At 37.0% G+C, this 15,602-nt stretch overlaps 1 protein-coding gene across 1 annotated transcript; it reads right to left on the reverse strand.

Annotated features, from left to right (window-relative positions):
• Positions 1-4,993: 4,993 nt before the first annotated feature.
• Positions 4,994-12,104, reverse strand: LOC110753939 (uncharacterized). The gene is made up of 10 exons (XM_021954934.2): positions 11,174-12,104; positions 10,475-10,605; positions 10,284-10,346; positions 10,053-10,142; positions 9,704-9,869; positions 8,999-9,188; positions 7,079-7,917; positions 5,965-6,576; positions 5,816-5,881; positions 4,994-5,317 (listed from the first exon to the last, which is right to left on the reverse strand). Exons 1-10 carry the CDS (start codon positions 11,750-11,752, stop codon positions 5,210-5,212), a joined length of 2,844 nt encoding a protein of 947 aa, XP_021810626.1. The 5' UTR covers positions 11,753-12,104; the 3' UTR covers positions 4,994-5,209.
• Between the last annotated feature and the right edge of the window lie 3,498 nt (positions 12,105-15,602).

Consider the following 15,602-nt stretch of genomic DNA (forward strand, 5'->3'; position numbering starts at 1 on the left):
TACTTGATCCCTGATAATCAGCATAGTGACTGGTGCTCATAACCACTCTCCAGTCCCATCAGAGCGAAAGCTTTTATGGAGTTTCTTCTTTGGTTGTCGCCATTGATACATTTTTTTTTTATGAAAGCTGCCATTGATATTTGATGTTGTCATAATCATTTGTTATTTGATAAATGATATTAGACTTCCATAAAAGGTTTGGAGAGCTCCCAAAATCAATTTGGAGAGGAAACTCTAAAGAGAAAAGGACAAAGCGAAACATGAGATTACTTTTTTCTTTCTAAACGTAGCCCATGTGTTTGCTAGAGAGGATTTGGAAATTCAGAAAACGTCATTTCGATGTTTTCAACTTTAAAGAGTAAAGTGTGAATTTGTTTTCTCAAATCATTGTAAATTGGTCCAACGAACATTAATTACACCCTTATTCATTTTGGAAAAATGAAAACGAACTACCCCTTAGTGCCTTCATGGGTGAACCACACTCTAATCCGGCCACCTATAGAAGTGTTAGTGGGAGCATTGCAATACCTCACTATTACTATCCTATGCAGTTAATCAAGTTTGCCAAGTCATGCACTCTCCAAGTCCATGCATTGGTTAGCTGTCAATAGGATTTTGCGTTATCTCAAGTCTACCTATGATCATGGTCTTGTATATAAACTTGGTGAGTTATAGCTTATTGCTTTTTCAGATGCAGATTATGCTGGTGATCCAAATTGTCGTCATTCTACTAGCGGCTACTATGTGTACTTAGGCAACAACTTGCTGTCTTGGAGCTCCAAAAAGTAACGCATAGTCTCTAGGTCAAGCACATAGGGTGAGTACCGTAAGCAAGCCTAACGGCAGTAGAGATATATTGGCTTAGATAATTTTGCCATGATTTGTAGTTGCCTTTATCTTGCCCAAGTATATGGTGTGATATATGTGTCCTCTATTGCTATGGCTTCCAATCATGTGTTTCACTCCAGGACCAAGCATCTTGAGGACGACTACCGTTATATTAGGGATAAGGTGATTCGTGGTGAATTAGTTGTTAATTTTATATGCTTCAAGGATCAAGTTGCAAATTTGTTCACACAAAGGTTGTCCACCACACGCTTCTAGTTCTTCCTTGACATGTTTGCTTGCGAGAGGATGTTAGACAAAGTTTTATCTGTAGTTTCAAATTCAAACTCCTGATTTTATCCGTTGTTTATATTTTTCAAACTCTAGATAAGTTGTTGTGTTGTGTTTGAAGTGTTGATAGAACTTACATGTAAATAGGGATTTACCCTACTTCTTGTAATGGTTGTATTGTATATCACCTTCCAATTATAAATACAAGGGCTCCATCATACTGATGGATCAATTGAGCCAAATCATTCTTTTGTGTTTTTTAAGTTTTACAATTCCATGTTTAAATCCATTAGCCAAAGAAGAAATTTTTAAAAATTCTAGAACATTAATTTACATTATTTTAAATTCCATCATTATGAACACTTTTAAATTTCCTCATCCAAACACTCCGTAAGTACCTAAGATCTTCTCAGGAACATTTCAACATAGGATTTTTTTTTGGTGCCAAAGTTACGAAAGAAAGGGGGGGTGAGGGTTGTGGGATTTTCTTACACACACCACCAAGGTGTCATGGGAGTTCGAACCTAAGACCATGGGTCTGACGTGGGATTTAAGGTATCAAAATCTCCACCCTTTAGGAATTGGTGTGCTCATCAAGTTTACTTTTCTAATAGGCTAGCCATTCAGATACAGGACAAAACATTTTACCTCATAGTGAGGGGCTTCCTTTCTCTCATCGTCATGACCATGACCATGACCCATGAATACCACATATAGGTTGGGTTGTCCTTTAATACTACTTGTAACGAGCCAAGACTTCATCCAAAAGTACTAGCCAAAGTTGACTTTTCGGTTCCTAGATCTTACTAAAGTAGTCAACATTTTCCTAACACAATTCAAATGTGAGATTCATGTATCACGTATTTGGATGACTCTAGCAAGTTATATTGGACATGTAAATCATAAACAACATGATTTGATCAGTTAACGCATTTGCTCTTGAGAATCTAATTCAATCTAGTTTAAGATTTTATTAATTAGTAACTTTGAATTGAATTAAAGGGGCCAACAAACTTATTCTCATTTGGGTTGCTCTCTCGCTACGTGAGGAGAGACGTGTGTCAAATATTAGGGTTTAGGTTTTTCACATTCATCCATTATCCCCTCCTCGACCTAACAACGATAGTTTTCATCCACGTTCAACCGTCGTCACCCTCCTCGACCTGACAACGTCGAGTCACTTTTCTTCCATGTTAAGTCATTGCCGTCACTCATCTCTTTGATTATGGGGTGCTGGCCTCGTTGTTGTCTCTCTCAGATCCCTCGCATTAGTTTCATCATTCACTTTCTCCTTGGTATGTCCTCGTTTCTGGTGGTTGCCTTGGTATGGTGGTTTCAGCGGGTCTGCTACTGCTATTGTGTCGACAGTCTCCAAGTCAACGATGACTATGGTGCAAGCTGCTTCGTTGGGGTCAGCGGTCACGATGAAGGTGGCTTTCCTCATGCTCTCTTCGTTGACTGATCTGCGATCTCAAGCCTTACCTTCATGAGAAGACGACCGCTGTCCAGAGATTTGACGTGGGTGGCTCTTCACCTAGGGTCTATAGCTTTGGTCCTTCTTTTCACGGTGTTGGGCCATGTTTTTGGCAACTAGGGTTGTTGGGTACCATCCTTTTACCCATATTTATGGGTTTGGCTGGTTACTCTACAATGGATACTGCGAATTCGAGTAATGTTGGTGTCCTTCCTAATAAACTTATGGAGACTGGCCGAGTGGAGTCTCCTGGGCGCCTTCCTTAATGTGTTCTTGGAGCATTCGTGGGCTTGGCATTTAGCGAATGCTCTTGTGCCTAATCCCTGTGTTCAGGTTAAATGGCTAGGCCAGTTTTGTTATTGTTGCGTGGTGTTTTCTTCATTCTCCCCTTAGCTGATATTTGATTCTCAGCATGTTTCAAGGATTATGTTTTCATAGGAGGTTTCTTTGTCAGTGTTGAGATGATATGGCTTGCTTGGGGGCTTTTTTATTTTATTTTCTTTCCTAGCTTGTTTGCGGGGTTAGTCTATTCTTTGTATTGTTTCTTGCAAATTTCTCTTCTTTCATCACCAATTGCTATTGGAGGTGGCTAGAGATGGTGTGCTTAGTGGATGTTTTCTTTCTTCTTGGCATATTATGTTCTTTGTCGGATGCTCTCAATGTCGTGTGGCTGTGCAAAGGACTATGATTTCATAGCAGGACTCTTTTGACAGTTGGATTGTGTTGTAGTAGTGTTCTCGTCGGAGGTCTATATGTCAGTTTACTATTTTATTTTATCTTACTCTAGCATTGGTCTTGCGTGACTGTTTCAGACTCTATTGTTAGTCAATGACATGTGTGGTATTCTTTCCTAAACAGTTTGTCCCTCAAGAAGGTTTTAACGAAGCCACTGTTTTGTGTTGTTCTATATATGCTACTTTGATTCTATGAATGAATTTCATTTCTTAAAAAAAAAAAAAAAAACTATGAATTGAATTAAGTAGGTGTGTGAGTTACTCCTTAAGAAATCAAGTCGAGCACCCTAAATTTGGACAGTGCATGATCGTATGTATGAATTTATGCAATTAGAGTGAGGCCTTGATGACCAAGTTATCATGGCCCAAGGCATGCATGTCTCATGCCGCATAACCAAGGCAAGCATGTCATAAGCCCCATTTATTAAAGCCTACATCACCCACTATGCCAATACTTGCATATTTGGGGATAAATAAGGGAACATGAACTTTGGAGCCCAATATTGGAAATATGACCTAAAAGCCAATTATGTGATATAATATTTTATGAATATTTTATATCTTAAACTTCTTTAGCTTTATTAAAAGGCAAGTTTATTGTTTATAGCAAATGTCTCATCACAGTTATGTACTTAAACAATAGTCCAAAGAAAATGAAAGATAGAGAAAGTAATTGAATAGGTTCAGGAGACATTCCTCTCCAACCTTCATATCTTAAATAGTTCTTAGTCATAGGATTGTCAATTGACATTGATAATTTGTAAAGTGTATAAGTGCTCGATAGAGAGTTGTTACTAAATACAATCAATCAAGAGTTTTTGTATGAAAGTTTCACTTACATGTGATGAATAAGTTTCTATCAAACTATGAGAGATTCTCTTATTTTGTAACAGTTTCGTTTTTATTTTTTAAAGTTGGCAAAAACAACTTTACAATCACAAATTTTTACTCCATTGGCTCTTCGAAATCAAATTAACATTTTTTTTATGAGGCACAAACGAGCCTATTTTTGCAACACGCGCCTAAAAGACAAGGACACCAACATGATCCACCGTTCTACCAATGTTCCCATCATATCTAAATTATGAAGTCAGTGAAACTTGATGAACAAGGCATCATGTCCCAAGTCAAGCATGTCCTATGACACATAACCAAGGGACGCATGTCCTATATGCCATGAGGAGTAATCATAATGGGAACACTCAATGTTCTACTGCACTTAAGTCAAGAGTTTACCTAATCTTAGAAATTCTCTTACAAGCATGAAATCGTGAGAATGCATAAGCATGTGGATGTTTGGAGCGGTTGCATTGTCAACCTAATCTTCATCATTTAACCAAACCATATCAATTTGGTATTCGATGAGAATTAGAGATCTCAACCCCAACTCTTGCCTAACATTTTGACTCCATATGGTCATTTCAAGTCCAAAACAGGTGAGTTCCTTTAATAATGAGAGCCTACGCAGATTGATTATTTATGTTAGAAACCTTGAGTTTAATATTTTAATCTTATTTATCAATTAAATCCTGTTTTAGAAAGAAAAAAAAAGTTATAAAATGGTGTAAAACATGCCAATTTTTCACAAATGTCAATGGAAGCAAGCAGCCATTAGTAGGGTACTTTGGATGGATAAGTAGCTCAGAGAGATATTTGTATAACATTATGATATACAATGAAAATGGCTTCATTTATTGAATATAATGTTTTATTTCAACTTACTATCGAGTTATAGCTTTGTACAACTGTTCTGTTGGTAATGTGTAAATTTTCTTTACAGTAGCTTGTGGCTTGTGACTTGTCTACGTTAAAAGGGGAATATTGTAGAAGAGTAGTCTGTACATGATGTGTGATTTGTACAAGAGAGCTGTGTTGTGCTGTTGTTTCATGATGCCAAGGTAGTCCAGTAACTTGATGTGCATAAGCTTGTAGGTGTGCCTATTATACGCGACCATATCCAATGCGTGCCTTCTAGTCGTCGCATTTCTGCCAACTGCAATGAAATATCAAACTCAGCAATATCCTTATTAGTTTTCACAATGGTATTTTCGATTGTGGGGGTTTTTTTTTTCTTTTCAATGACATTTTGCAAGAAGGTTTTCGGTAATACAAGAAAGCATATTGAAATAAAATTATATACATCTGTGGTAATACAAGGATGCTCCATCGCTAATGAGTGTTGTTTAAGTTAGAATTGATGAAGAAAATGAGGACAATCTAAAGAGCTAGTGTTGATAAATGACATCATCATTAAGGATCTAGCAGATGGATATGGGTTTTTCATCACAGTTATTAAAATGATGCAATGGATTTCTGTGACTCCTAGTTAATGTTTGTCCAAATTGCTCTTATCATGGAAGATTGTTTGGCAGTTCTAGGTTATATGTCTTTTCCCACTACAGAATATGTTCATATGGTTATGCTGGAATTCTTTTTGATTCTCTACTAGGAAAATGATTAACACAAGTAAATTAAGATAGCAATTTCTTACTCTGCCATCTCTTAGCTCAAAGATTATTGAATCTTCAGCAAAGGGAATTGGTCGTATTGGTGCCACCTGCATAAAATGAAACCAATGAGCATTAGCTTAATAACTTCACATCAGCATTGTATTAGCAATTCGTGCAGCTCGTTACTAACCTCTTCATTACAGTCACTGTTTAGGTCATTAACTCTTTCATAATCCTTCTTTGAACTAGCTGCAAAGTCTACATCGGTACAGAATTGTTCCTTGTCATTTCCTTCCCCACCTCTTCGATCTTCAACATTCACATTTCTCGAAAAAGGGAAACCGCAGTTCTTCCACCTCCATGTCATTTCATCCATATACCTCAGATAAACATTTCCATTGGAGCCAATAAGAAACAGTTGATTACCTTCAAAGGATGGACCGGGTGAACCAACGAATGTCTCAACTTTATCTGGACTTCCATGTTCTACCCAATTCCATCCATCGAATGTGTTCCAATGGTATTCAACTAGCCCTCCATCTACTGAAAGCATGAAAAGTGAACCTGTTAGTGAAAGCAATGATGGCCTCATAGCAGTTCCAGGAAGTCTTGATAGAATCAAATGCTGAGATTGGTAGTGCTCATGCCACAGTTCAGTCACTTTATTATACTGATATAGCCGACCATTCCTTCCAACAACAAACACTATGTTTTCCCTGAGCAGTTCCTGATCTACTATAGAGGCAATCTTGGTATTTGGAGGGTTTCGGCAATCTTTCCATTTGAACTTCCTCAGGGCAACCTATGGAAGAATATAAGTTGTCAGTCTGTCACCAACTGTAGTGATATCATCATTTGTGAAATTATACAAATATTATTTCCCTTTACAGTTAATTTTTTATTTAATGTTTACAAATTGTTAAATATATTCCAGTATACATATACCTCTAATATATTTCTTTAGCATAACTGGAAAAGAATAAAACCTTTTGTTTAAACTCATAAAGCTCATGACCATTGGTAGTCACAAATCCAGTATAACATTGACTTTTTTTCAAATACAACTATGATGATGGTAATGGTGATATGAATGTGATGTATGACAGTCATGTTATCAATTATGATGAAAGCTCCTGCTTTCGTTTCGTGGTTGCGTAGTGAGGTATACATCAGACTTATGATAATGCTCTAAATATCTTATCTGCCGTAGTAAATATGTTTGTGATATTTTCTTTTTAAAATTTAAGGTCATCGAATCTTCACTGAAGTAGATATTTTCTTTTTTTGTTCCTTTCTAAACTTACCGTGAACTGTAGTAATCTGCCATTTCTGCTCACAAAGAAGAGGGCGTCTTCTGCTGTCACTCTCGTAGTTCTGCCAGGAATTCCATCCCATGGAGGACCTCCAACAACTTGCCTTCCTTTCCTCAAGGCAGTGCAATTTATCCATTCCAGATCATTGCTGTTCCTTTCCCTTAGAAGCACACTGCCATATGCATCAACGACATACAAGCTTCCGTTGTAGTTTCCTAGTGCACCTTTAATAGCTGTTGAGTGCTCATGCCTCAGCCACATCCATACATTTTCAGTATAAAGATATTCAAAAGTAAAACCACCATCTGTTATGAGGAAAAATGATCTGCCTCCATGCATTGCTCTCAAATGGAAATTTGTGTTAATCCAGTTGTCTGGAAAACTGTATTCTTCCAAAGGTTTTGTTGGGGCACTACCTGATGTTCCTGGAGTTAAGTAATGCTGCTGTGTCTGGCTTCCTTTTCGCCTTCTTGTCATTTTTCTTGCAATTCCTAAATCATTTGGCTCATCTTTTACGCCTGTGATGCAATTTGTTGGTCCACGCTGTTCTATGCAGTATTCTGCATTCCAGCCTTCTGATTCTGGGGCATCTAATATTGACCACAAATATTTGACTGCCGTTTTCTTTCGGAACATTACTTGATGAGATGGACCAGAATTTTCACCACCTAAGCCTGATAGATGAAGTTCTGCCAGTCTTCCATCATCCAGTGGAAACAGAATCCTACCAACTTGAATTTGTAGTCCACCAATACCTCTGGCAACTTTTGCATGTAGGGGATGTTTATGGCTTACCCATGCTTCTGGAATTTGGTTCTCTTGAGCAATACCTGTTTTAATGTGGGAAACTCTTAGATCTAAGGTGCACATTCAGAATTCAGTTTTGTATCTTCATAAGTCTATCAGCTTCTCTTCTATAAATCAAAATTTGAAGTGCTTCATAGTCAATCTTATTAAAATTCAACGTACAGTTGGTCATGAATGCCTATAAATAGATCTCATGATTATCAATTTCTAAAACAGGTACAATCACACATTGCTTTAAAAGTAGTAATGGAATAATCTTTTTCTTATTTTTCCTGGTCGAATAGGCGGATGAATAATTTAAGATTCCTAGGTGCAGATTATACCGAAATTCAGTTGCATGGATCTTTAGTATGATTGGTGCTGTGTGATCACTTGATTCTGCAATTTCTTAGCCTTATTAACTATCTGCTGCTATCAGGCCCTGCAAAACATCACTTTTGCTTATAGTGTTTATGTGGTCTAGTTCCTTTCTTTTCTCACCATCTTTCAATCTCAAGGAACAAATTTAAACAGTAACTAATCGATGTCTTAAATCAACTTTGAAGAAGTATGATTTTGAAGGCCACATAAATTTTGATAGGCAAATTACTTTGGTTTTCTTTTCTTGTCTGGTTTGCTTTTTTAGCTCTTTTGTATGTTTAAACTTTGTTTGGGGTGGGGTCATGAGATGTTACTTAGACTCTTGAATGACTAGTATGTGAAAGCACAGTTTTTGTGGAGCTTATGTTAAACTATAACCTCCTTGCAACCTCTGATGAAACTTCCATAGAACAGATGAGTGCACCTCGTTTGCTAGCAAACTATATCGCGAATTAGGTTGACTGTTTCGCGTTGAAACTGGTTTATCAGCTCATTCCAATAAGGAACTGTTTTATTTTTGCTTTTAAAGTTCCTCCTAAATATGATCCTGAGTGAAGCATGACTAATTGAAGTTAATCTTCTGTTATGTGATGTGGCAAACAATATAATATGCATCTGCAGTTATCACATTGGTATCTTTTTGAACATCACAGGTGGGGAAGATTTGAATTTGGGAAAACTCTGTTCAAGTTGTACGGTTTATAAGATTGGAATAATTGATTTTTCCATAATTCCTCAACTCACCTGATTGTCTTGGTATTTGATATTCGAAAACTGATCCAGCGGATGTGGTGAAAAACAATGAGAATAATCTTCCATTTGTGTCATCTTGCAGCACTGGTGTGATAGATGTCAGGCGCTGATCCTTTGGACTTCCATAAACTACCCATTTCCATTTCCTTTGGTGCAGTCGTCTCTCTACCAGTTTACCATCCTGCTTATATGCAAAATGCGGTTAGAGTTTTGTCTTAAATTTGGAAAGAAAATGTAAGACACAAAAATTCCAGGTTTATCAAGGTTTTGGGTTTAGAGGTAATGCTTTTACATAACAGCACTGAGACAAATTTTCTGCCTTCTCTAAATGGAAGGTAACTTTTAGCTTTGAATAGTTTGAGCATTCAGTTAAAAGAAAAAAAATAATATGATCAGCATATTGTAGCTCATGTTTATATAGTTGCTAAAGAACAAATGTATTTTCGGATCTTCAAGATTCATCCTCATAGTTTCGATACTCAATCTAATAGTTATATAAGTTTTAGACTTAAGTAGCTTGAGTTGTTCCCAGATTGTTGTTAGGGTATCCATTACAGAAAGATGTTATATTTACTGCTGGCCACCAAACTCTACTTAGTTTTTTTCCTTCTATACACTTTAAATCTGTCAAATTATTTTTCACTTCAATGCTGAATGTAAGTCTTAGAAGTGATAAATATGAAAATGCAGGAGTACTTTTGTTAGAAGAAACAGGGAAACAGAATGATCTCCACTCGCGCCATGTAAAGTACTCCCCGTCAATGGTATTAGAGAAGCATCATAAGCTGTTCCTTCTCTCCATATATGCTTCTTCCATGATGGTTTTGAGCTCCTATCATATTCATAAAGATCACCTGCAGAACTGCAATTTACAGTTACATGTTATGCTGTATTTGATAACCTCAAAATAATCCTTTCTTTTTGAGTAACCATGGACATAGCAAAGAGTTTGGGGTTAAGGTTTCATTGAGCTTAATTGACTTGCATGATGGTTTGACTAACTGAAGATATGAGCGCATGAGCAAATGCAAGAGAGAGGAGTTACCTTATGGTATAAATTACATCTGCTCTAATACCAGCAGCATCAGCTATTGCTGCAGCATTTGCACCAGGGGGTTGTCCATGATCTACCCATCTGTTCTATGTTTATAGCACAAACGCCCAAGTGAAATTAGAGTCTCCCCATCGACATCTACAGTATAAATCGAGACTGAAATTCAAACTTAAGGCTCAGCATTGGGTGTGATGCTTTCACTTGTGTATATGCAATTCTTACCTTGGAGGCTCAATTTCTCTAAGTTCTAACAGAGTCCCTTTTTTCGTGCAGAAATAGACTCTCCTGGCAGCAATGCAGCAAAATCAAGGTGTTATAAGGTGATACTCAACTTTCTAAATCTTTTCGGGGAAGGTATTCGGGTAAGCTTTCTTAGTATGTAAGTTTCACTCCAAAAGTGAAATTATACTCACTCTCCATCATATGAAACAAGACCAGACTTAATTAAGATCACAGAACTTTGTTCTCCTTCTTCATCTGTGCTTTGACTGAGTGTAGGTGTAACGTCTACCCAAATAGGCTGTGAGCTCTCACTGATTTTCATCTGAAAGTGCAGAAATGAAACATATGATGAAGAAGGTATATGATAAAACAGCTAGTACAAAAAGACTAGAACACTCTTGCAGTTAAGGTAAGCCCCTTTCCATGAATTAGAGTTTATATCAGCCTGGATATGACATGACTGCAAGAATATGATATGTGCAGATAAAGAGAAAGATGATTTGGAACTGTTTTATAATGAATTCTTCAAACTTCCTGGTCCGAAACGACATAGTTTTGGACATGAGCACATCTGTAGAAAAACATCCACAGAGGATCCAAGTTTTCATATAACATAGCTAGTAAATCAAATAGTTTCTGGTGATCAGTTTAGAATACAGTGGGAAAATCTACTTACACATATGAATTGATCAAAGGTTTACTAGTTCATATCTAAAAATAGATTCCCACCCAAGTAAAATTTGGAAGAAGCAGGAAGAAGATTACAAACAATTAGATATATATATATATATATATATATATATATATATTATATATTTCAGAAAGATGAATTCATATTATAAGAGTTAAACTGATATAAATTTGTGCAACTGGTGGGTTAATTATAGTACCTGATAAAGATTTCCTGATTCAGAGAGAGCAAGAATTGTATGATTGACAATTAAAACAGAGATTGCATGAGCTCCTGATATTGGCAAATCATGGGGTGCCATCACCCACTGGACCCCATTCCAAAACCTCTCATAGATTGACCCACTTTCACCAGTGACCCAGATGGACATATCAGACATTTTGGTCAAAGAAATTCTCTTTCTCAGAGGCAAAAGCACATCAGAATTACTCTCCTTCTCCAATCCTCCATAACCATCTTTCTTTTTTACCCTCTCCCTCTTTCCTGGAACATCATCAGATTGGTTTTCTATGTGCTCTTCTTTGTTATTTGTTCCCTCAATCGAACCAACTACAGTACAGTTATCATTAAGACAAGACACCAGATCATAGGGCAATTGAACTTCAACCCAGCTGTTGGTTTGCTCTTTGAACTCCCAAAACCTATCTGTCTTCTGCTCAAATTGTCTATTGCTTTGGGCAAGAAACTGGTGTTGGCACCATGAAGCAGAGCCAAGAGCCACAAAACACTTCACTATCAAAAGGATCCAGATGAAGAATATCAAATGAAATATGGACATGGTGGCCCTGAGAACCTTGAAAAGGTGAGAGAGAGAAAGAGAGAGAGAGAGAGAGAGAGAGAGAGAGAGAGAGAGAGAGGCAGATATTAAAACAGAGGCTTCAAAACTAAGATATATAGGTGGTGCCAAGTACAAGTTTGGTTGGTTTAAATCTTTTGTGGTGGCGCATATGGACCATATCTGAACAAAAAAACAAGACTTACAGTATTGAACTCCTTAAAGGACTAACTTCCAATTTTGGAACACACAACTGCTCTTTTCCATGGCCTCCATACTCCACAGGACCATGAGAGAGAGAGAGAGAGGAGAGAGAGAGAGAGAGAGAGAGTGGAGGTTGTGCTTGTGGGGGTCCACATATGGTGGGAAGGAGGGTAGTTATAGGAGATGGAAAATCTTGCATCAAATTTCAAGCCCAACAAAAGTAATTACAGAGCATGTGAGATATTACCTAGATGAGTAGCTTCATACCTTTTTTTCTACCTTATTTTAAAGAGTCCTACCTGCCACCATCAATATTGTTCGCCAATTTTTTTTTATTCATTCATGAAAAAATCATCTAGTGGTGTATGATTGATTCCCTTTATAGGGTGTTTATTGTTAACAAGGTATTAGTGTGTATACTGACGGGATGATATATATATTGACAGGATCATGCTAGGGAGATCACATTCATAGACAACCTTTCAATATACTAACATATCATTCAGTGAATAAATTTGGAAGTACGATGCAACTCCTCCATCACAAGGAATCTCTATGCAGCTGCTAGATGAAGACCCAATAAAAATCATATAATCATTCGATCATTGTAGCCGTCTGATCATCTTTGATCGTTTTAGGTAATGTTGTGTTGACACAATGTTGAATAAGAAGAAATGTTACGTTGCAAACGTCAGACTGTGAATTTTGATCGATGATCATCTTGATTTTTTTTTATACATGACAACGTAAGTACTCATCTGACCTCCCCATGGCATTAAAACATCATTTTATATTTTCATGAATGATTTTCTGATACAATAATGATTCTTATTGTCAACAATATAAAAAGGTAAGATATTGTTTGATAAGAAAGCGTGGGCCTTAGCAAGTAATTCAAGACCATTTTACTATTATTTTTATTTGGTTATAGCTAGGATGAGTTGCATTTTGAAAAGGTGATTGAGTTTCAGCTTAGCCCAGATGTTTACAGAAATTCTCTGTATGAGATGGCCATTAGACAATTACTATGTGAAGGAGGCAAAGCAAGTGGGTTTTTATTGTTGTTTAATACATTCTTGCTCAATAAACAACAATAAAATTTACATGAGAACGGTGACATTTCAGAGAACCCCAAAAATAATTGATTCAGTTTCCAACCTTTTTAGAATAATAGCTTTATAACTTTTATTGTATAAAATGATTGGATCCTTGTCGCGTCTGTCATCTTCATGGCCAGTATGCGATTATATATAATAGGGTTAACTGTATTTGGGGTGATTTTCAATTTGGGCCCTAGATTTCAATTTCATCAATTTACAACCCAACATTTTAAGATTCGATTAATTTACACATTTTGTTAATTTGACCATTTAGTCTTCTGTTAAATTGACCATTCAACTTTGACCCCACTATCCCTTTCTCCCTTCCCTAACCCACGCTTCACCCTCTGTCCTATCAGCCTCCAGTCACCGCCTCCCAAACAATCGTGCCTCACCTCAAGATCTCCTCTGCTCAACCCAGAAAACTAGAACTGATCGATGTTGGATGTTGGATGGTTTTTCCCCCCTCCTTCATCCTTGTTGGATGTTGGTCGCTGCTTGGCACTGCTATTGGGTGTAGGTCATGGCAGAGGCGAGGGCGTAGTCGTGGGGCTCAATTCAATGGGCGATGTCATCTCATTCGTTTTCAGCAAATTTTGATTTGGTGATTTTTGGGGGAAGCTCAATCCCCTGGTCGTGGTGGGTCGAGGTTAGGGCACCGTCGAGGTCAAGAAGGGTCTGTTGGGCTAGGTCGGCAGCGGATTAGTGGGGTGGGTCAGAGAAGGTAGATAGGGGAGAGAGAGGATGACTGGTCCCAAATTGAGAATGATCCCAAACATTTAGGGGGTGTTTTGTTGTTAGTCCTATATAATATGACAATAATATCATACCTCTTTGATATTATAGGTATATCATACCTCTTCTCCTATGCGAATGTTCAGACATTATTATCGTGTGGACGCCATTGTAAATGGGGAGGGGTAGTAGAAAATACATAGCGTATGCACAGTAATAACATCCTGAAGGAAGTTGAGATTCCACTCCAAAACCAATTGGCAATGGAGGGAGTAGCCCAACTCCTTATAAGCCCTTGCTAAGTTTCTCAACTTTCCAATGTGGGACTCTTTACCTTCACATTCTCACATGCCCCCATACATGTGGCGAATTTTCAAGCCTAACACGTGGACAACACATATTGGGTGATGTGAAATACGTGTGGCTGTTGGGATTTCACACATGGGCTAACCCGCTTTGATACCATGAAGGAAGTTGAGGTTCCACCCCATTGCCAATTGGTTTTGGGGTGGAACCTCAACTTCCTTCATATCTGGACGTCAGCATATGACACCCTTTAGGGTACCCTATGAATTTATTTTCAACGATCCAAATTGTTGTGAATTTTAAACAACCTGAAAAATGGAGATTATAAAGATTAGTCTAAACATAAATTATACTCACAAGTGCACAAGGTCAATTGTAATATAGTATGGCAAATACAAGGTCATTCCCTCGAGGATTGAGTTCAACTTCCAATTTGTCTAACCTAGTTTACTTCACAAAATACTTTAACTACTCTAATTATAAAAATAAGAAATTAAACACGTAGCACACTCACGTAAACACAAAAGGGGTTTTTAAAAGAATGATTTAATTACCAACGAAATTAAAAGACAAAACAAGTAGAAAGTCACGAAACACAAGGATGAGAAATTCAAATTGATAAAAGCACTAGGACAATGAATTCACCACTAGTAATCCAATCTAGCCTCTTATTCATCTACCTATTAACTAACCATTTGATGTCACCACTTAGTTTTCCTTTTTCATGAATTACCTATGTTATTTAGGCTAACTCGTATATTCTTACATGCAATTCGCCTATGGTATTTAGCAGGGACGGTCCTATGACTTGTACAACCTGGGCTATAGCCCAGGTGAGTTTTATTTATTTATTTCTTATAGTTAGTGTTAATGTTAATCCCATTTATAGCAGAAATATTAATTTGAACTAATTGGATAATTGTAGTGTTACCTTTAGTTGCCGTGTGTCTATCTGACTCTATCTTTGTGATGATAAATTTTCATTTTTGAATTTTCCTATGAATTTTCATTTCTTTGAATTCATTTTTGTTCATCATGGTAGACCTTAGTTGGCATTGTTGGTGTAAAATAGGTCTTTTAAACAAATAAAATAAAAATGATATGTTCTTACATTATATATATATGATCAATTCCATAAGCCTAAAATCTAACAGTTTAATAAGGTAAATCTAGCCCACCCCATTTTAAAATCCTGGGTCCGTCCCTGGTATTTAGGTAGAAACTCATTAAGATAAGTGAAAACCTCCAACAAGCATGTAAACCCTAGGAGTATGGTATTTACCCTAGACGAATTACAAATCCTAATTACAAGAAGCAAGTCTCAAATTAAGTATGGTATTTACTCTAATCTGCATCCGATTAACTCAATTAAAAGTCTAGATGGTGATCAAGCATCAAGATAATCAACCAAGTTATTAAGCATAGTGATTAAGAATCCAACATCAAACGGCAATCAATAGATAGGTAAAATATGAAAATTAGATTATCATACTAGGGCTACATCATGC

This window comes from Prunus avium, chromosome 4, assembly GCF_965620075.1.
Source record: "Prunus avium chromosome 4, drPruAviu1.hap1.1, whole genome shotgun sequence".
In the NCBI taxonomy this organism is placed as follows: Eukaryota; Viridiplantae; Streptophyta; class Magnoliopsida; order Rosales; family Rosaceae; genus Prunus; species Prunus avium.